The 22014-nt window shown below is 46.4% G+C and overlaps 1 protein-coding gene across 2 annotated transcripts in view; it reads left to right on the top strand.

Annotated features, from left to right (window-relative positions):
• VAV1 (vav guanine nucleotide exchange factor 1) overlaps window positions 1-22014 on the top strand; it is a 606828-nt gene that overhangs the window by 568256 nt on the left and 16558 nt on the right. For both annotated transcript variants that reach the window (XM_086963789.1, XM_086963790.1), the window contains 2 exons: window positions 3379-3466; window positions 4629-4743. In XM_086963789.1, coding sequence (XP_086819915.1) covers window positions 3379-3466; window positions 4629-4743 — 203 coding nt within the window. The remainder of the gene's footprint in view (window positions 1-3378; window positions 3467-4628; window positions 4744-22014) is intronic.

Genomic DNA, 22014 nt, shown 5'->3' with positions numbered 1-22014 from the left:
CAGGGTGCCCACGCCAGAAGTAGGACGTGGTTGCTATTCCCACTACTTTCTGGTGCCAAGGAGAATGGAAGCCTAGGGCCTATTTTAGAACGGCGCACTGCCCTCCCAACACCTTCCTCCAGAAGGAAAACTTCAAAATGCTCACACTAGCCCAGGTCTTGCCTGCTCTTGACCTGAGATACTGCATGGTTTTGTTGGACCTGCAAGATCTTATTTCCATATGGCCGCCCTGCAGCCCTATCAGCGCTACCTGTGGTTTGTGGTGGGGCAGGAGGAGTTTCAGTTTCCTGTGCTCCCCTTCAGTCTCTCCAGTGCCCCTTGGGTGTTCACAAAAGTGATGGTGGTGGTGGCAGCACACCTTTTGAGGTAAGGGGTGCAAGTCTTCCCTAACCTCTGCAACTGGCTGTTGACGACTGGCTCACACCAGGCAGTCGTCAAACACCTCCAGACTATCGTGAACAGCTTGTCATCTTTGCGGGTCACTATCAACTTGCCGAAGTTGCACCTGACTCCTTTCCCTTCATTGGAGCAAATTTGGACACAATTTGGTTTCATGCTTTCTCTCCAGCAAAAAGAGAGTCAAGCTATGATCCTGATCTTTCAGCCTCGGCCCTGGATTTCAATGAGGTCGACTCAGGCCTCTGGGATTGATGGCCTCCTGCATTATGCTGGTCAAACACGTCAGGTGGCATATGCAGGCTCTGCTGTGAGATCTGAGGTCTCAGTAGGCCCAACATCAGGGGGACATCTCCAACAATGTTCATATTTTGGAGGAGACTACAAAAGATCTGCAGTGGTGGTTACTGGACTGCAGTTGGGTCAGCGGCAGACACCTCGTCCTTCCCCAACCAGAGCGTACAGTGGTGACCAATGTATCAGTTCTATCTATCTTAGTATGAGCCAAAAACTCAAATCCGTCTGAAAAACAAACCGCACAGCAAACTGAAGAAAATTACTTTTCTGTACTTGAACAGTAATAGTTGTAATAATGTAAATAAACATGAGAATTTTGCACACCCAAATTCGGGTAAACGTTTCAAACTACAGCATTGTGCCACATTCAAAACTCATATATTATTTACTTCATTAAATGCTCATATGGCATTTACAATGTCTGTCAAACATCACATCTTGTGAAAAATCATTGTTATGAGCATAAATCCATGTAACAGACTAAAAATACATTCTCATAAGTGATCGGACATTTCCTTATCAAGCATACCAAGTAACAGTGGTTCCAAACTGTTGCAGCGTTACTGCCATTTATGAGAGTTGGAAGTCAAGCTAGGATTGTATCCCATTAAGAATACTTTTGGATACAAATGTTGGATGGTCTTGCACTGCAAGGTATGATTAAATATCAAAATATGATGTTTGTACGATAAGTTTCAATTAACCATAAGCAGATGGCTTCTCAAGAAACATGACATGAAATGGGTATTAACGATCTGTCGGTTGTTTAGTACAACTTAGTTAGTGCTTCCTAGGTAAATGCTGGTTTAAAAACGTGGACTTCTAAGATGATTGTTTCTTCAAACGTTGAGACCTGCAGTATGTGAAATACATATATGTTTTGGTAATTTAGTTTGAATTAAAAAGAAAATCTGAAAAATGATCAAAACCTCTGTGAATTGTATAGTTTTGAAAACAGTCTGAAAGATTTTATACAACCTGAAATCCGAGAAGGGGCTAGTGTAGATACACACTGAAATGTGTTGAAGAACGCAAATGAATATCCAGACCTGAAAAGTGAGTTAAAAAATTAGTGAAAGGTGGGGCACGAAAGAGTGGTTGCATTAGAAAAGCAGTTTAAGAAACTCCTAGGGAAACAGAAAATTCAACAACAAAAACAGAGGTCTGCATGTTACAATTGTAGAACATAGCAGTGAGGTTGATACGTTACTAGGCTGAGGTTTGACCTATATTTTTCTCAGGAAGAATTCCGTAAGCAGTTTGGTAATCTTAAATTTCTTTTATTAAAACCATGGATCATGCTGGGTCAAAAATGGTTTATCCCTCTACTAAAAAATATAATAATTGTATAGGGTCATCACGTGCAAACACATATAAATAATTTTTATTATTCGTTATTTCTTCACTAAGTCACTCTTTAGTTGTTTAATAAAATTTGACAGGGGTACAGGAGTGATGGTCCACGCCCTTACTCTCTAGTTGATACTTTTGTTTCATCACATGCAAGGACAAAATGATACAGATTTCCAAAAAGGGGGTATTAGACTCAGTATGACACATGGACATTTTTGTATTTTTTTAATCCTTCTCGTGGAGAGGATGAGTTACAAAATGATTAACAGGTGAAATGTTTCCTGGTATTTTTTGTCATGAGTGAGCGTTTAAAAGTGTCTAAATTACACATTTTTATCAACAGAGGTGCTGTTCATGCACTACTTAATGTCAAGCTTAACGTCAAGACTGTCCCTACAAGGAAAATGTCCCATAAGCTAAAGACTTTGCATTTAGGGAATTATTGAAAGGATGTGAGAAAGTGATTGGGTTTCTCCTATGAAGGTAGCTCTCAACGTGTCGAGAAAAATCAGTTGGTATATCGCCTTAAGGGGTGCAAACAAATAAGCAATTGTTAATCTGCATCCATTTTAAATACTGGGAGAATGTTGTCTGTCAGCAGTGAGGCCAACTTTTATATTCAGAAATATTTCACCTTTGCTAATCCTCAGAGCTGGTTGATGGTAGCAGTAAATGTTAATTTAAACCTGCTTTGACTTCAAAGGCACCAGTTTTTCAGAAGGTAATGGTTTTGTAGTTTGTAGAGCGGCAAGCAAAATATTTTTCTAGGCCAAGAATCAAATATTTTCCAGAAATCAATATGAACGTACCAGCAGACTGAGCAATGTGTTCATTTATCTGAGTGAGGAGGGTTTCACAGTTCAAAAACTTTAAACACCTCTCCCACCCTGCAACAAGTTTTTTTGTGTTTACCGCGTGGTAATAATGTTTGCTTACATTTGAGGGTCTGTCTTCACCAACTGCCACATGGGCAACTGTTTTTGGGCTCAGCCCTTGCTGCCTCTTTATCAATCCCCTAGGATAAAAGACTATGGGGATTTTTTGTCATTAGAACTCACAGGAAGAGATCTGTGTTGTGCTTTCCTTCTGAATGGGACACCCACTCCCAGTTTTCTCAAGGAATCATGCTGGGTCGAGTCACACACAAAAGGCTTCAGAGAATATGTAATTAGTGAAACCATCCACAGACTGACAGGGTCACCATAACATCTCTGTGGCATGCCTGTCAGTGCCCTCTACATTGCAGATGGTCTAGTGCCACCAGTAAACGTTGTCGAGAGTGCCAACTTGGAAAGAAGAAAAGGAAAATTAATAGTTGTCTTTTTCCCTCAGGTTCGGTGTTGAACTCAAACACATCAAGGTGACAACAATGAATGGGTTGTACCGAATTACAGAGAAGAAGGCCTTCCGGAGTCTGACCGTAAGAGAAGGACAGGAACTTAAGGATATCGGGTCATGCTACACACCTAGAGGCATTCATAGTCATACATTGCCTTTCCAAATGTGCACTACAGTGGAGTTGGGCTGCCTCCTTCTCAGATACAACCGGAGCCTTAATTTACTCCTCTCAGACCCTGTTTCTTCCTTTCCCAGACCCCTCTTCTTTCATCCCTACATACCCACTCTGCCATCATAAAGACTACAACTCTTATATCCACCAAAAACTCTTTATTTGCCTTTGTCCAAGGCTCCCACTCTCCTTTCACACAGACCCTCCATCTCCCTTTCTCTAAACTGCACACTCTGCTTACTTTCATATTCCTAACTCTGACTGCCTCTTTACACCTTCATCGGCCTTCCCCCAAAACCTTGAAGCAATGGGTAGTGCAAACAGCTGGCCATTATGGGCAGCGTGAGAAGCTGGCACCCATTGAAGGGGGAGGAGTTGGTGGTTGGAGGCATTGTGAGGAGATGGCGCTAGTTGAAACTGAGCAACAATCACTGGTGGGCAGTACGAGGAACTGATACATTTGGGTAATGTGAGGATCTCCCACTAGTGGAGAGTGTGGGGTACTGGCACTTGTGAAAAGTGATGAACCAACACTAATGAGCAGTAGAGTGCTGGGAAGGGAAATATAGAAGTGTAGGTACCCATTTTCCCAGTGTACCTACTGCATAGAACTTCCAATACTCTTACCCTAAAAGGATTGTGCAACTGTTCAGAAGTGCTGATATTCTTTCTTTTAAATTGAATAAGTCCAGTGACAATACCTGTCCGTTTAGAGCACTGGGCAATGTGAGCAGCAGGCACCCTGTAAATTCTGTGAAGGGTTGGTACTGATGGGCAGTGTGTGGAGCTACCACAGGTCAACACAGTGAGGAGCTGAATGGTGAGAAGTGTACACATATCGGTCCCCATAGACATTGTCCGCAAAGGCAATGGTTGACAGTGTGAAAAACATGCACTGGGGAATGTGAGAAGTTGGTGCCAGTGTAGCCCACAGGGAGGGCATTGAGTTCACAGTGTACTTTACACAAGGATACTAGCACTCAGATGTTGGGGACTCTGTACTCATTCGTTCACTCATATGCCTCAAGAAGGGCCAACAAAGCTGAACTCCTCTACTAATCTTCTCTTACAGGAAATAGTGGAGTTTTACAAGCATAATTCCTTAAAGGATTGCTTCAAGTCACTGGATACAACTCTGCAATGTCCGTACAAGGAGCCGGAGAGGAGAACAATGCCCTCACCAGCAGGTACTAATCACCTATCATTCACACTTCTACAGTACTCAAAGCTTTCAAGGCACCCCAGAATCCTGGGGTGCTCTCCTTGAGGTATATAAGAAGGTTCTCAAATGAGGATGGTGTACACCCTATCCCGCATGTTTTCCTCTAGTCTCCAAACCCCACTACATCAGGACGCGTGGCATAAAAGAAGAAACCAATAGAGATGTGTATGCTTGTGGAGTTGTATGGAACTACATGTCCTGCCATCTGCTGCGAGCCAGTCACTCACCCGTACAGCCACTCACATAGCCACACACTCACCAATACAGCTACTCCCACACCCACTTATTTATATACAATCGCTAACACACACCCTCTCACTAACCCATGCAGGCCCTCAACACAGTTACTCACTCGCCCATACAAGTGCTCGCACACCCACACAACTACTCACATACCCATTGACACATCCATACAAGCACTCAATCATCTTTCCCCTCATCCATACAGCCATTCACACAGACACTCTCCTAAAAAGGCACTCACTTAACCAAACACCCGCTCAAACAGCCACTCACTATCCATTATAGGCACTTACACTTTGAGGCACTTACAAATAGCCCTTCAGACGCCCACCCACTCATCCATACAGTCTCTACACACCCACTTACCCACCCATAGAGCCACTCACTCACCCATAGTCACTGACACACCCACTGACCAATACCGTCACTAACACATCATCTCACTCACACACACAGCTACTCACACACCCACTTATATACCCATACAGTCACTTACACACCCATACATACAAGGATATATACAGTCACACAGCTATTCACTTAATATATGTTAGAAATAGTATCACTCAGTTGTAGTGCACCTAGTATACTAATTTAAGTTTTGTAGTAGGTTAGTGTATATGTTTAACGCCCATAAACTAACACTTGCCCTCACTTGATGATGTCTTCATTGATGTCATTTGAGATGTCATCAGTGATGTCACTGAGCATGTCAAAGGTGATGTAATATGAACTAACTGCTGAATTTCAATGGCTTTGTACGAGTGAAATCTGAGCCTAAATATAATATCCATGTAATCTTTGCTTTTTCAGTGGATTTCTAAGGTCTTTTTAATTTTGTTTCCTAACCATAACATCCCTGTAATGGTTTTTTTTTCCCAGTGAGTTTCTATGGCGATTTAATATAATTTCCTAACTATAATGTCCCTGCAACATGGGTGTGTGAGGGGGTGTGAGTGTGAGTGGGTGTGTGAGTATGTAAGTGGGTGTGTGTGTATGGTGGGTGTGTGTGACGGGCTGGTGGGTCTGTGCGTGGCTGTGTGGGTCTGTGAGTGGATGTGCGAGTGACTGTGTAGCTGTATGAGTAGGTAAGTGAGTGGATTTGAGGGCCTGTGAATGGGTGTGTGAGGTGGTGTATGGATGTGTGAGTAGGTGTGTAAGTTGGTATGTGAAAGCTGTGTGGATGTCTGAGTTGGCGTGTGAGTCATTTTGAGGGTCTGGGAGTGGATGTGTAACTGGCTGCATGGGTGTGCGAGTAGCTGTATGGGTGTGTTGGTGTATAAGTGGTTGTGTGAGTGGCTGTGTGAGTCTGTGAGTCGTTGTGTGAGTGGTTTTGTGCGTATGTGAGTGGCTGTATGGGTATGTGATTGGGTGGTTGTATAGTTGTGTAAGAGGGTGTGGGAGGAGTTATGTGGATCTGTGAGTGAGTGTATGCTTTTTTTGAATTGGAGTCTGGATCCTCCCCGAATCCACTCAAATTCTTGAGGATCCGAGTAGGATCCGGGGAGGCGTGGCAAATAAAAAAAGGTTTTAGGTCAATTTCTTACCCATGAGGGGTCCCTCACAGACTCCCCCATTAGTCCCATGGGGTCAAGTTAACTCTGCCCTGACCCCTTCTATAATTTTCCTCAGCAAGGAACCAAGTCCTGATGAACAAAATGGCAGCAACAACTTTCCTCTCAGGTTGCTGTAGCCAATCACGCCATTGCTGTTGGCACGTGGATTTGCGAATCCGAGGAGGATCTGCGTCCCTTTATATATACTTTTGGATTTACCTTAATATTTCCAGAACTACTGAATGGATATACACCAAATCAGAAAAAGGCACTTCCCTGGTATAATATCAACCTTTCTGTAAAATTTAATGTAATTCCGTTCAGCAGTTTGGCCCCTCATGACAGATCACCCCAAAACTTTCCATGTAGAACAAGAATCACCGGGACACTTTTGGGGAATTTTTGTGAAGATTCATCAAACAATGCCAAAGATATAGACAAGTCAAAAAGACGCTTTTGCTACGGAAACTAGGTCCTAACTAAAACTACCTACCGGCGTACGCCAGTAGGTAATATATGTAAAATACATATATCTCACTGAAAAAACCACAGGTTTCACACCAGTTATAGTTAGCTGGAAATTTTACTGACATAAAACCATTGAAATTCCCACGTTATAGTTAGTTGGACTCACTATAACTTGTGCGCCTGCAATGCACTGCTGATGACGTCACATATTACATCACTCATGACATGGTCAGTGACATCACTCATGACATCACTGATGACACCATCCTTGTGACAGAGTGACAGACCTCCTTTCAGTGTAATGTAACCCTTGAAACACATATTCAAAAATAGAAAATAAAATTTTCAAAAAAATGGAGATACCAATACCAGTTACAACAAACAATTCAGTAATACCACCATCTATATACACATCCACTCATTCACCAACAGTTCTATATAGTCACTCATACATATATTCACGCATCACCTTTTTTCCTCATTCTCACTTTATTCTTTGAGTGAGGAAGACCTGCTTCTATTGATAGAGAAATGGCTACAGTAGCAGCAGCAGCTGGAGCATCTGCACCACCACCACCACCACAAGGACCACCACAACATCACATTGGTGGTGAAGAAGAAGAGGAGGAGAGAAGGCAGTTCCTGCATGAAGACAATCCCCCATATACACCTAAGGAGCACTTTATATGGGAGTTTTTTAAAATCAAGGGGTTTCAAAAAAGTTAATGCTGCAAAGGTGACCTGTCTCATCTGTGGCGCTGAACTTTCCAGGGGGAACCCTGCAAAAAATATTCATTTGGGAATCACACAATGCTATGCCACATGCAACGAAAGCACCCCAATAACTATTCTGCAGCAGAGGTCAGAGAACTGACCAGAAACCCTCCCCAATCTTCTCCGAGCACCTCTAAACAACCCACTCCATCGGATCCTGAAACTAGAGAGATGGTCCCATGCATCCAACGCCAGTTTGGAGAATACAATATTACTTGTATATTTTGTGGGACTACCATTTCTTATGGAGAGCAGAGCATCAAACTTATAAACCGTGCTGGAGACAACCACCGGTGCCGAAAGAAGCCTTAATTTTTTCCTGTTTTTTTTTTTGCTCCAGTTGAGCTGTTTACAATTCCCTGTTTTTTGTTTGTCCCCATAAAAAATACAAAAAAAATATAAAACTGTTCATAAAAGCCAAAAAAAAGTATAAAATGTTCCAAAAAACAAAACAAAAAATATAAAACAACAAAAAGAAGAAAAAAAACAGTTCTTTTTAGAACTACCTCCAATTTATAAAAAAAGCTAAATTTTTTTAAAACAGCACAATGGTTAAGCACTCCACACAGTGTATATTTAACAATAGCAATGAATACAGTGATCTGAAAGGAACACTTCAGTAGGACTCAAAGTTCTTTCCTTGCTTTTATTGACAATCTTCAAGTAAAAAAACGTAGCCAACGCGTTTCGTCCGTAGGACTTCTTCAGGGCGAAAGGTATTCATATGTTTTTTTCAAAATCTTTCTGACAGAACCTTTCTATATTGTCCGTGGTTATCCGTTCAAAGGTAAGCAGTAAGTGGTATTACCGGCCTTATTATATGTAGCAGTGGTCAAATCCCTTATTTTCCAAATTTTAGTTTTCAAGACATCAGAGGTGTGAGGCATAAGTGGCCTTATCGTGAAGGATAACAATCAAATCCTTCTGTGCATCATGATCAAAGGGTCGCCAAAGGGCGTATTTATTCACTGTCCACGACCCATCGGTTTTCTATCACGAACTGCGTGTGCCGTCTCTCTCAATACCGGTGGTTCCACCTTTGAAAAAAACGTATGAATACCTTTCGCCCTGAAGAAGTCCTACGGACGAAATGCGTTGGCTACGTTTTTTTACTTGAAGATTGTCAATAAAAGCAAGGAAAGAACTTTGAGTCCTACTGAAGTGTTCCTTTCGGATCATTGTATTCAGTATTCATTGCTATTGTTAAATATACACTGTGTGGAGTGCTTAACCATTGTGCTGTTTGAAATTATGTTGGGAGTCTAGGGGTATATGACTCCAGGTCTTTAGCACCCACAATTAATCTACTATACCAGACTAGATTGGATAAAGTGCAGCATTTTGGCCTAATACCCCTGTTCTAGTATTTTACATTTTTTTTAAACTCTGTCATTCTTTTTTCCCCATGGTACGCTCCCCGGTGCGCGTACCCGGCGCTCCCAGCCTATCTATCCTGCCCCCTTTTGGTCATTTCCCTCTTTGTTTTTGCCACCTCTTGTGTCTCGATCCTACCGAGACACAAGATGGCGGCCGCACCGGACTGTTTTGAATGTTTACAGACACCCGAGAGCCAATCAGCTTTCCGCGCGCGAACTCGCGTAGCGCTCTGGATCGCGCCACGGTGCGCGCTTATAGATATATATATATTTTTGAACCTAAATTACTCAAAATCCACTGGAGCACATATCTTGAGACATAGCAAAGGCACATCGGGCTACCAGTCCCTACAATTTTGCCAGGTTTCGTGGAAATCCATTCAGCCGTTCGGGCTAAAAGTGAGGTCGACCGCCCTATGAAAATTAACATGGGGAAAACACGTTTTGGGACCCCCCCCTTTTTTCTCGGCCCCCGCTTGACGAATCCCCCCCAAACTTTCAGGCAAGGACCGGAGCGCCGCGAGGCAAATTCGAGGAAATTTTCAGGCAGATTCCTCAACCGGCGCCAAAGTTATTCCCAATAGAATGTTGCGATTTCCCTATTGAAAATAATCCTAACTATAACTACCTACTGGCGACCGCCAGTAGGTAATATATATATATATATATATATATATATATATATATATATATATATATATGTATGTTATATATATATGTAATATATATATATATATATATATATATATATATATATATATATATATATATATATTCGAGGCATATGAGCTGCAGATTACACACTATGCATGGATGGCCACCTAGTATTGGGCCTGGATGTTTGCAGTTTGTTTTGCTGTAGAAAAGTCTTTGGAAGTCACAGGATAGGTGACTCCTCCTTTGGATGATACTGTGCATGGGCATCGGCTCCATCCCCAGATTGTTTTTTTCCACCACCGGGCTCGGATGTGTTTCCAGCGCTCTGTGTTGGAACCGATTTCCTTCGGCGCGCAATCCTCACCAACTTACAGAACTTAAGTCTCGAACGGTTTTCCAGTCGACGCTACCCTTCAACACCGAAAACTTCGATTCCGGTCATCGTCGACAGCCTTCGGGCCTAACTAGGCCTCGACTCCAGCTAATGGAAAGGACGCCATTTAAAAAGTGTCCTCAATGTGGGTCGAAGTTTCCCCACACCCACCTTCATAAAGTGTGTATCCTTTGCCTCTTCCCGGAGCACGTGGCCAAAGACTGTTCCTCTTCTTGGAGCAGAAAAAGGCACAAGACTATCCGGGACCGAAGAGCGAGCGAACAATGGCTCGATCTTCTGCTTCGATTCCGGACGACATCTTCAAGGAAGGTGTCAACGTTCCGGAACAACAAACGTCGACAGCAATTCCGAGGCAGAAGACTCCGAAGTCGAGGACATCACTCCAGCACAGCGGGTCGTAAGTAAGACCGTCGACCCCGACCCTTCCTGGACACACCCAAAGAAGGCCCCGGTCGCACCCTCACCATCGGGCTCGGGTGCACACCGACACACTACTTCTACTGCCCACCTTCGGGCCCGGCTAAGAAGCTAATGAAGCCTTCAGGCGACTCGGGCTCGAGTTGGCCTTCGCACGGTGCCGGCGCACACTTACCGGCACCGAAAAAGACAACTTCATCGGCCATGCCGGCATCCAAACCATTGGTGCCGAAACATACCACTACTCCTTCGGCACCGAAACCCAGGTTGGAACCAAGAAAACCTGCTTCAGATTCGAAAAAACCACCGGAACCGAAAAAACAATCGGATCCAAAAAAACATACCGGAGCCGAAAAAATCCTCGGAACCGAAAAAAGCTTCGGAGCCGAAAAAGACTCCTGCTTCTCCGGTTAAAGACATTGCCAATAAACCAAAACCAACCACTTCGGTACCAAAACCTCCCTCCGCACCAAAAGATCGGCCTCCTGCAGAGGACTTACTTTATCCAGACCCTGCTCAAAAGACTCTAGCTAAAGATCCAATCACTGGACAGCTGATTTTGGCTTCAAAAAATCGACCACTGGACACACCAGCTCCTGCTCCGCATTCAAAGAAGGACATGGCTACCTCCCCCTTAAGACTGCCTTCCCCTTCTCTTTCACCTGTACCATCACCACATCCTCCCATACCACAACATACCCCAGCATCCTCTATCATACCAGACGATGACAACAGGTATGATAGCTCTGATGACATGGGGGTAACATGCCTGATCCAGCTACTCCTACAGGATCACCTGACCCGTGGGATGATTATAACACCCCAGATGTACCAAATATCCCTCAGGATGACATATACCCCTCAAGGCCTTCCCACCAGAAGACACTATGGGTTTCAATCAATTAATTCACAGGACTGCGCAATATCATGGGGTAGACATGCACACAGACCCTGTAGATGAAGACTTCTTAATGGATACCTTTGATAGTGCACAAAGTTCCTCATCCATTCTACCAATGCTTAAACGAGTGATTAAGCACGCTCCTGAAGTCTTCAAAGACCCAGTCAGAACTCGGGTCATTAACCCTCGCATAGAGAAAAAATATAAAGCTGCTCCATCAGACCCAGCATATATTAAAGGTCCTGTACCACTAGACTCACTTGTAGTTTCAAATGCAGGCAAGAGAGCAAACTCACAAACATCAGGGGAAGCTCCACCACCAGATAAAGAGTCTAAGCTACTTGACACATCAGGGAAAAGAACGGCGTCTCAAGCAGCAAACATGTGGCGTATCGCCAATACACAGGCATTATTAGCCAGATATGAGAGGGCACATTATGATGAATTAGAATCATTAATGAGGCACCTCCCTGATAAATAGAAGGATAGAGCAAATGAACTTATCCAAGAGGGGCAAAACATTACAAACACCTCTATTCGGTGTGCACTGGATGCAGCAGAAACTGCCTCTAGGGCAGTTAACACCAGCGTCCTATTACATAGACATGCCTGGCTACGTATATCAGGGTTCAAACCTGAAGTACAAAGTGCCATTCTTAATCAACCCTTTGATGAGCAACACCTATTCGGTCCTAATGTAGATGTATCACTTGAAAAAATGAAAAAGGATACAGTTATCGCCAAATCTATGGGAGCCCTGCAGTCGCAGGCTCCCAGACGTTCATTTTGCCGCTCATCCTATCGATGTGCCACCAGGTGATATTCTTTGGACACAGCTTCTACCTCGTACAAAGCCCCTACACAGTCGACTTACAGCAAGGGCTACCAAAGGGGTGGTTACAGGGGTAACAATAACAAAGGCAGAGGTAAAAATAACAACTCCCGCTCTGCCTCTAACCCTGCCCAATGACTCCCTTCCCCTTCCCCCGTCCCATTCCACTCCTGTCGGGGTAAGACTTCAACAATACCTGCCAGCTTGGGAAAACATCACATCAGACAGGTGAGTGCTCCAAATAAGTCAGTCAGGTTACTGTGTAGAACTAACATCTACCCCCCCCCCCAAACACACCACCCAAGCAACGTCCAATGTCACAAGAACATTTAACACTACTCAGACAGGAGGTAATATCCCTCCTGCAGAAAAATGCAATAGAAATAGTTCCAGAGCATCAGAAAAACAAAGGAGTATACTCACTATATTTCCTAATACCAAAGACCCATCCTAGACCTCAGACCTCTAAACATTTACATACAGTCGGACCATTTTCACATGGTCACACTCCAACAAGTCCTTCCACTTCTGGTACTAAACGACATCCTGGTCACCATAGATCTCAAGGACGCCTACTTCCATATTCCCATCCACACAGTGCACAGGAAATATCTCAGATTTGTGCTAGACGGGCAGCACTACCAGTTCAAAGTGCTCCCGTTCGGAGTCCCGACAGCGCCACAGGTGTTTACCAAATGTCTAGCAGTAGTAGCAGCACACTTAAGAAGACAACATATTCATGTCTTCCCATGGCTCATAAAAGCCATCTCATACAGCCAGTGCGTACAATACACTCACGCTACTATTCAACTGCTTCACGTCTTGGGATTCACAGTAGATCACCCCAAATCGCATCTGCAACCCTCGCACATACAACAGTATCTCAGCGCTACAATAAACACCCAACTAACACTAGCTTATCCCTCTCCAGCCAGGATAACAAGTGTACAAACTCTCCTAACAAAATTCAAACTGCAACACTCGCTACCAGCTCGAGTGTTCATGCAGCTCATAGGAATGATGGCATCTTGCATATTTGTTGTACCTCACGCAAGACTGCAAATGCGTCCACTTCAAGAGTGCCTAGCACACCAATGGAACCAGGCTCAAGGTCAACTAACAGACCTAGTGTTGGTAGACGGTCGGACTCATCGTTCTGTGCAATGGTGGAACACCAAAAACCTTTCCAAAGGGCGACCGTTTCTAGCGCCAGTTCCTCAAATAGTCATGACAGCGGACGCATTGATCTCCTGCTGGGGAGCTCACCTACTGCATCACACCATGCAAGGCATGTGGACACCGCAACAGAAGTTACTCCACATCAATCATTTGGAGTTGCTAGCTGTGTTTCTAGCTCTAAAAACATTTCAAGTGCAAGTGTCGGGCAAAGCTGTCTTAGTCTGCACAGACAATATGGCAGCTATTTACTACATAAACAAACAAGGGGGAACACACTCTCTGCAGCTCTCTCAGATAGCACAGCAGATATGGAGATGGGCTATACAACTAAAGATCTTCCTCTTAGCCCAACACGTCCCAGGAGTACAAAACACTATGGCAGATCTGCTAAGTAGACAAACACAGCAGATCCACGAGTGGGAACTTCATCCGCAAGTTCTTTATCCGTTCTTTCAAATGTGGGGACAACCTCAGATAGACCTCTTGCCACCCACGAAAACGCAAAATGCCCAAGCTTTGTCACCAGATACCCACACCCATTGTCCAAAGGCAATGCGATATGGATGAACGGGTCAAAACTATTTGCGTACGCTTTTTCTCCTCTCCCACTTCTTCCATTAGTGGTACGCAAACTACAACAACATATGCTCATTCTAGTTGCTCCAACTTGGGCCAGACAACCGTGGTACACCACGCTGTTGCAGATGTCTGTAGTACCACACTTAAAACTAAACCTATCTCCACGCCTATTAACACAGAACAATGGAGAGATCAGACACCCGGACCCAGCTCAACTCAACCTAGCGATCTGGCGGCTGAGATCATAGAGTTTGGTTACCTCAACCTTCCTCCAGAATGTATGAACATTATCAAAGAAGCTAGACGTCCCACTACTAGAGCATGTTATGCTGCTAAGTGGAAACGCTTTGTCATATACTGCCAAAACAACTAAATAAATCGCTTAGACGTGTCTATTCAACACATCATAGGATATCTATTACACCTTCAAAAGTGTAATTTAGCCTATACGTCTATCAGACTACACCTTGCTGCCATTGCAGCATACTTACAAAATAGACAACATCTATCTCTTTTTAGAGTACCAGCTATAAAAGCTTTCATGGAAGGACTCAAAAGAATAATTCCTCCCAGAACGCCACCTCCGCCAGTGTGGAACTTAAACATTGTTCTTACAAGATTAATGGGCCCTCCCTTTGAACCATTACATAAATGTGAGTGAGTGAGACTCTGTCCCTGGGTCTGCTTTGCTCGCTACAGGAGTAGCTGGGAGCCAACGCGTCTTGTGAGGGCATTCTGCACTTGTCTAAAGGAGGACCCGGCCGCAGAGGAGGTGAGAGGCGCGGCGAGCGGGACTGCGAGGACCAGCATTCCTGAATAACACCGCCAGCTGGTTCCTCTTCCCGCCGCGCCCCCTCCCAGTGCCACGCCCCCCCGCCTGAACGCTCATTACCTCTCGCGGCCCCCGCTTCGCGGGAGCCGCTCGAGAGTGAGACTCTGTCCCTGGGTCTGCTTTGCTCGCTACAGGAGTAGCTGGGAGCCAACGCGTCTTGTGAGGGCATTCTGCACTTGTCTAAAGGAGGACCCGGCCGCAGAGGAGGTGAGAGGCGCGGCGAGCGGGACTGCGAGGACCAGCATTCCTGAATAACACCGCCACCTGGTTCCTCTTCCCGCCGTGCCGCGCCCCCTCCCAGTGCCACGCCCCCCCCCGCCTGAACGCTCATTACCTCTCGCGGCCCCCGCTTCGCGGGCGCCGCTCGAGAGTGAGACTCTGTCCCTGGGTCTGCTTTGCTCGCTACAGGAGTAGCTGGGAGCCAACGCGTCTTGTGAGGGCATTCTGCACTTGTCTAAAGGAGGACCCGGCCGCAGAGGAGGTGAGAGGCGCGGCGAGCGGGACTGCGAGGACCAGCATTCCTGAATAACACCGCCACCTGGTTCCTCTTCCCGCCGTGCCGCGCCCCCTCCCAGTGCCACGCCCCCCCGCCTGAACGCTCATTACCTCTCGCGGCCCCCGCTTCGCGGGCGCCGCTCGAGAGTGAGACTCTGTCCCTGGGTCTGCTTTGCTCGCTACAGGAGTAGCTGGGAGCCAACGCGTCTTGTGAGGGCATTCTGCACTTGTCTAAAGGAGGACCCGGCCGCAGAGGAGGTGAGAGGCGCAGCGAGCGGGACTGCGAGGACCAGCATTCCTGAATAACACCGCCAGCTGGTTCCTCTTCCCACCGCGCCGCGCCCCCTCCCAGTGCCACGCCCCCCTGTCATACTTAGGAGCACTTGGGCACGCGCATCGCGGGACGCGCGCGGGGCGGAGAACGGGCCGTTCTAGGCCGTTAGAGGCCGGTAGAGACCGGACCGGGCCACCCCTCTGACGCTCCCTGTCCCTCAGCCCCTCTCCGCTTAACTCCAAAATGGCGACCAGGGCCTCAAGGAGTAAGCCCGCCCAACAGTGTTCTAGTACACTGGAAAAATTCTTCCCAAAGGCGAGTGCTCTAGCCAACAAATGTCAGTCAGTCACGGAAACCCACCTGGAGCTGGGACCTGAAAGCGTGACTCTGGACCATGGGGATACTTTTTCTACTGATGTTAGCACGCCTATACTACTGGACGCCACCCATATGTCACTAATGGACAGTATTGATCAGACCATTGAGTCGGTTCTTCAGCAGTTAAGAACTCCATCAATCCCCCAGAGGGATAGTGACTTTCCCCGGCCATCTGGGATCACTGACCTCTCTACTATTCCGGCCAACACGGGAATAGACTCGCAGGAAGTGGGACAGGTTGCCCTGCTCACAGAGCCTGCAGGTAGTGGAGTGGAACAACCACCAAAAAGGAAAAGGTCCAGGAAACCAAAGAAGGCAAAAAGGGACAAAGTTGATACAATTGAGTTAAATCTGGATGCCAGTACAGATATCTCGGCCTCCCCTGAGCTCATGTCACCAGGGTCTAGGTCGGACCACATGGGCTCTCCAGTATCCACGGCCTTACCATTGCACTCGGGTCCATTTATATTCAGTGGGGCAACTCCCAATAGCACTGACTTGATAATCAACACACTTACAGACACCCTTAAGAACTTGCTAATCTCCATCTCAGACAAACTGGATGCCATAGAGACTAGACTCAAGGCTTTGGAAAACATTCACAATAGGAACAATCCTGGGTTAGCTACAAATGCCCTTTCAGTTCCCTGGGATCCATCTGGGAACAGACCGTCGTCTTCTGCACTGACCCAGGTTTCAAATTTGGTCCCGCTGAGTACAAACGGTGCGCTTGCCCCTCAGACGCACCCTTTGCCATCCCCAGCGCCTAGGCCCCCTGTCCCGGCCCCTAGGAGATCTAAGCCACTTCCTGCTCCCCAACCGAGGGGAGTCGAGAATTCTACTAATGGTCCCATTGGTAACATCACTTCCCCCCATGATAGGCGTAGGGTGGTTAATTTGCCCCCAGAAGCAGTTCCGTACACGGCAATTATGGTGGGAGTACCTGAGCTAACTGGTGACACAAGGGAGCCCCAGGACTCTTTACGTAACAAGGTCATAAGTTGGCTTAGCATCAATAGGCCGCTGCCCCCAAACCTGAAAGGTGAGGTCCTGATGGTCAGGAGGATCCCATGGATTGGCCTTACCCCAAAGAATAGGGCAGGGGATTGTATCATTGTAAGTTTCAAAAGCCCACATGTCGCCAACTACATTTGCAATTGGCTCCTAAGGCCTGATAAGTCCAACATTGAATTAGTACCCCTCTCACACTTCTACCCAAATGTTTGCAATACGGAGGTGGGGAGGGAGAAGGGGTGGACTAGAGTAGGCTTTGCTGTAGATGGCTCACGATATAGATCAAGGCATTACTTACCACCTGTTCCGGCCAATTTCATACATCACAATAGATTCTCCTGCCTAGACCAGGTCGACTGACCACAAACTGGGGAGACTCTTCTTAGCCTTGGAAAGCTGGAGGATGAGGCGCAAAGTTGGGTGGGATTGAGTGTTGCCCCTGTAACTGAATGCGGACCACAGGATACCGCTAGAGATAGAACGGTTATCCTGGATGATAGTCTGGGCCAACAGGGGCTTTCACCTAACATTGGCTCTGACCATAGTTTACAACCTGAGGAGGCGGGGGTGGATGGTCCACCCGCCACCACGGTTTGTAACATTGCTCTGTCAGACACTTATCCACCCATAGTCACCGCGCAACCTCCTACTGGAGGCCAAGGTACACTACCGCCAGACCCAGGGTTGAGAATTCTCTCCTGGAATGTGGCAGGAATCGCAAATAAGGAAGGCACACCAGAGTGGGATCACCTACTAGGTAGCAGTGATATCCTCCTTTTCCAGGAAACATGGGCGAGGGAACCTCAAATCAGGAGAGGGTTCGAAACATTTGAAATCCCTGCAAAATGGAGTGGGAGGGGAAGGCCGTCAGGAGGCTTGGCAATCTGGATTGCGAGTCACACTGGGTGCCAGGCGGAACAGGTGCATACGTTTTCGCAGGACATCCAGTGTGTAAGGCTCACATGGCCTGGAAAACCACCGTGGGCTATTGTTAATGTCTACTCGCGACCAGTTGCCGCGCCAAACGAATCACCCACCCTAAACGATTTGTCCTCCTTCCTGGGACAACTGCCAGGAGACTTCAAGGTGGTGCTGGGAGGAGACTTCAATTGCCACTTTGAACCCTTGGTAGGCTTACTGGAGGGTTCCCTTACTGCCGAGGATGACTACTGGGGGGTTCCACCCTCGTCTTCGCCCCACCCTAAAGCCTGGTCCCCACTAGCAATACAACTCATGTCCCTCACCTTGAACTTCGCACTGAGGGCTTGTAATGGTCGTACCCCTTCCGATACCCCCTCAGTGTGCACTTTCAACAGAAGGGGCCATGAGTCGAGGCTAGATTACATCATGATAGATATCACACTTTGGCCAAAAGTCCTCGACTTCAGGGTAATAAATAGGTCAGACAGCGACCACAATGCCCTTTGTTTAAACATCCAGCAGCCCCTGTCTCCAGCGGGCTTGTCCGCAGAAAATGGAGGTGAAGACATGGGGGAGCTGCTTCTTACAACAAATAGGCGCCGGGTTAAGTGGGGAAAGCTTGTGAGCTCAGAGGCTGCCATTAATAAGCTATACGAGTTGGCACTCCCAAGGTTTATGGAGGTGGACGTGCTTTTAAATGAACCAAGAACCCCAGAATATAACGAGAAACTGGGTAGTATACACCAGGAATTAGTGAGGGACTTGGCGGAGGTATTTCACCCGGTGGTGCCAACCCGAAAGAAAAAGACCCATGTTCCCACCTGGTACACCTCCACCTGTAGGGCAGCCAAATCTGAGCTTATTGCCGCAATAAAAGAGGGGTCAAATAAGGCCAAGGTACGTGACCTTAGGAAGCAGTATAAATCAGTGACGGTAAATGCTAGGACCGAGTGGGACTGGAACCACTGGCAGGACCGCCACGATGCCCTAAAAGCTAGGGACTCCCGCAAATTCTGGGCCCTTGTAAATAATGGGACGGGGGAATTTAAGAAAGCAATTGAACCCAACATTGCCCCCGCGGTTTGGGAGGCTCACTTTGGGGCACTCTATCAAGACACTAACACCTGCCCTGTTACAGCCCTCTCAGTGCCCTTAGGCTCCCAGGACTCTGCCATGGAACTATCCCTAGGGGAGGTGGAGGCTGCTCTGGAGCACTTATCGTTGGGGAAGGCGCCCGGTTTGGATAAGTTACCCGGGGATCTTTTCAGGCTTCACCCGGACATCTGGGGTCCGTACCTCCTTATTCTTTTCAATGCCATTCTAGGAGGTATGGCAATTCCCGGGTCTTGGCTGGGGGCAGAGATTGTACCGATTCACAAGAAGGGATCTACTCTGCTCCCGGCCAACTACAGGCCTATTAGCCTAATAGATGTACCCCAAAAGCTCTTTGCGCGCCTTATCCTTAACCATCTGCTGGATTGGGTGGAGGACAATGACATCATGAGCCCCCTCCAGGCTGGCTTCAGAAAGAACACGTCGACCATGGACCAGATCTTCCGCCTCCTCCTCCTTTATTGGAAGACGGTGACGTTAGAGGGGGGAAGACTGTACATGGTCTTCGTGGATCTGAGGTCAGCCTTCGATCTAGTCCCTCGAAGGAAACTATGGGAGGTTTTGCAAAAGCTAGGAGTACCCCCTCACCTACTCAGTATTATTAGCAGGTTGCATGAGAACAACTATGCACAAGTGAGGTGTGGGAGGGATGGCAAGCTCTCGTCCAGGTTTCCGGTCCATCGAGGAGTCAGACAGGGCTGTGTCTTGGCGCCGACCCTGTTCTGTCTTTTCATTAATAGCGTTGTACAACATCTTGATAACGTTAAGGACAATGATGCCCCGCTCCTGGCAGGCAGGAGGGTCCCGGCAATAATGTTTGCTGACGATACCCTCCTGCTTTCCAAATCCCCCATGGGGATCCAGAGGATCGTGAACGGTTTTGGCCTTTTCTGTCACCAACACGGGTTGGAGGTGAACACGGAAAAGACTAAGTTCACGATCTTCAATCCCCCCACCAAAACCAGACCCAATCCTACACTGGGGAAAGTTAGTCTTGAGAGGGTCTCGACCTTTATATATTTGGGGGTAACACTCCAGGAAAATCTCTCATGGGACTGCCAGATAGCGAGATCCAGGCTAAAATTGTCCCAGTTATCAAGTGCAATGCTGAAGGTGGCCAACAAGTCCACCTTTAAGCCTGTAAGCCCGGCCCTGGAAACATACAGGTCCCAAGCCAAGGCAGCAGCCATGTATGGCAGCGAGTTATGGGGATACAAAGCAGGGAAGGCTTTGGCAGGAGTGGAAAATAGTTTTCTAAGACGCCTACTTGGTCTCCCGCAAGGCACGCCACTTCTGCCCCTAAGACTAGATCTGGGTCTTCCCACCATCGCTGAAGATCTTCTGGCAAAACCCATGAAGTTCTGGCACCGGATATGGACTACTGAGGAACTGCACCACTACAGACAGGACCTTATCCATGTAATGAGGCTGAATGGCAACAACAAAATTCCCTGGCTGGCTTTTATCAAGACGGAATTGTTTAGCATGAACTTGTCAGACTTATGGGATGACCCAGCTCAGGGCTGCCAAAGGATTACACGTAAAACTCTTGCCCAGCTGTACAAGAATAAAATCTTGTCTCACATGGAAAATGCTCATATTAGTGGCACCCTGACGGCACGTTTTATGGAATCCAAAAATTCTTATGTTTTCGAACCTTTCATGGATTTTATCTTTCCTGTCCTGGCGAGGAAATTGTTTGTGCAATGGAGGTTCGGTACACTCCCCACCAAAGTATTTACCTGCAAATGGTCCATAGGGGGTGACAAACTTTGCCCATGCTGTAAAGCCCAGGATGAAGATGACCTACACATAGTGTTTGTATGCCATGCTTACCAGAGACCCAGGAAGCGCTGGACAGCACCGCTCTGCCGGAACCTGGGGTTCAGGAAGTACTTACAGGCCTACAGGGTCATGAAAACTAATACTCTGGGCCACATTGTCTTTGCTGTTTCAAAATTCTTAATGGCAGCGTGGATAATAAGGAAGAAAATGTCCCCCTGAACTGGTACTACCTTGCACCCCCTATTCCCCGCTGGTCCAGTAAATTTTTTTTATATGTAATTACTGTGCTTTAAATGTATGTATTGTATTTTACTGCATCTTTTATGGCCTATATGGCCGAAATAAAGAATTATTGGAATTGGAATTGGAATTGCAATTCCTAACCTGGAAAGTAGCTTTCCTAGTAGCAATTACTTCTCTCAGAAGGGTTAGTGAACTACAAGCATTTACCATTCAGGAACCTTTTCTGCAAATGCATCATAACAAAGTGGTTCTTCGTACTAATCCTAAATTCCTTCCTAAAGTCATTTCACCATTCCATCTAAATCAATCAGTTGAGCTGCCCGTATTTTTCTCACAGTCGCAGAAAGAGCTCTACACACCTTAAATGTCAAAAGAGCATTACTGTACTACATCGAAAGGACACAAACTTTTCGTAAAACAAAACAACTTTTTGTGTCTTTTTCACCGCCACATAAAGGCAACCCCATATTAAAATCCGGGATCGCTAGGTGGATTGTTAAATGCATACAAATATGTTACCAGAAAGCCAAATGTACATTAACAATTCCTCCAAAAGCCCATTTAACAAGGAAGATAGGGGCTTCAATGGCATTCTTGGGGAACATTCCCCTAGATGATATATGCAGAGCAGCTACATGGCTTACACCGCACACATTCACAAAGCATTACTGTGTAGATGTGCAAACTAAACAACAAGTCAATGTGGGACAGGCTGTACTAAAAACACTGTTTCAAACAACTGCAACAGATACTGGTGGTTGCCACTAGGTGTAGATACTGCTATACAACCTATGCATAATGTGTA

The sequence above is a fragment of the Lissotriton vulgaris genome, chromosome 1_1 (assembly GCF_964263255.1).
Source record: "Lissotriton vulgaris chromosome 1_1, aLisVul1.2, whole genome shotgun sequence".
NCBI classification, from domain to species: Eukaryota; Metazoa; Chordata; class Amphibia; order Caudata; family Salamandridae; genus Lissotriton; species Lissotriton vulgaris.
This window is presented reverse-complemented; position numbering and strand designations above follow the sequence as displayed.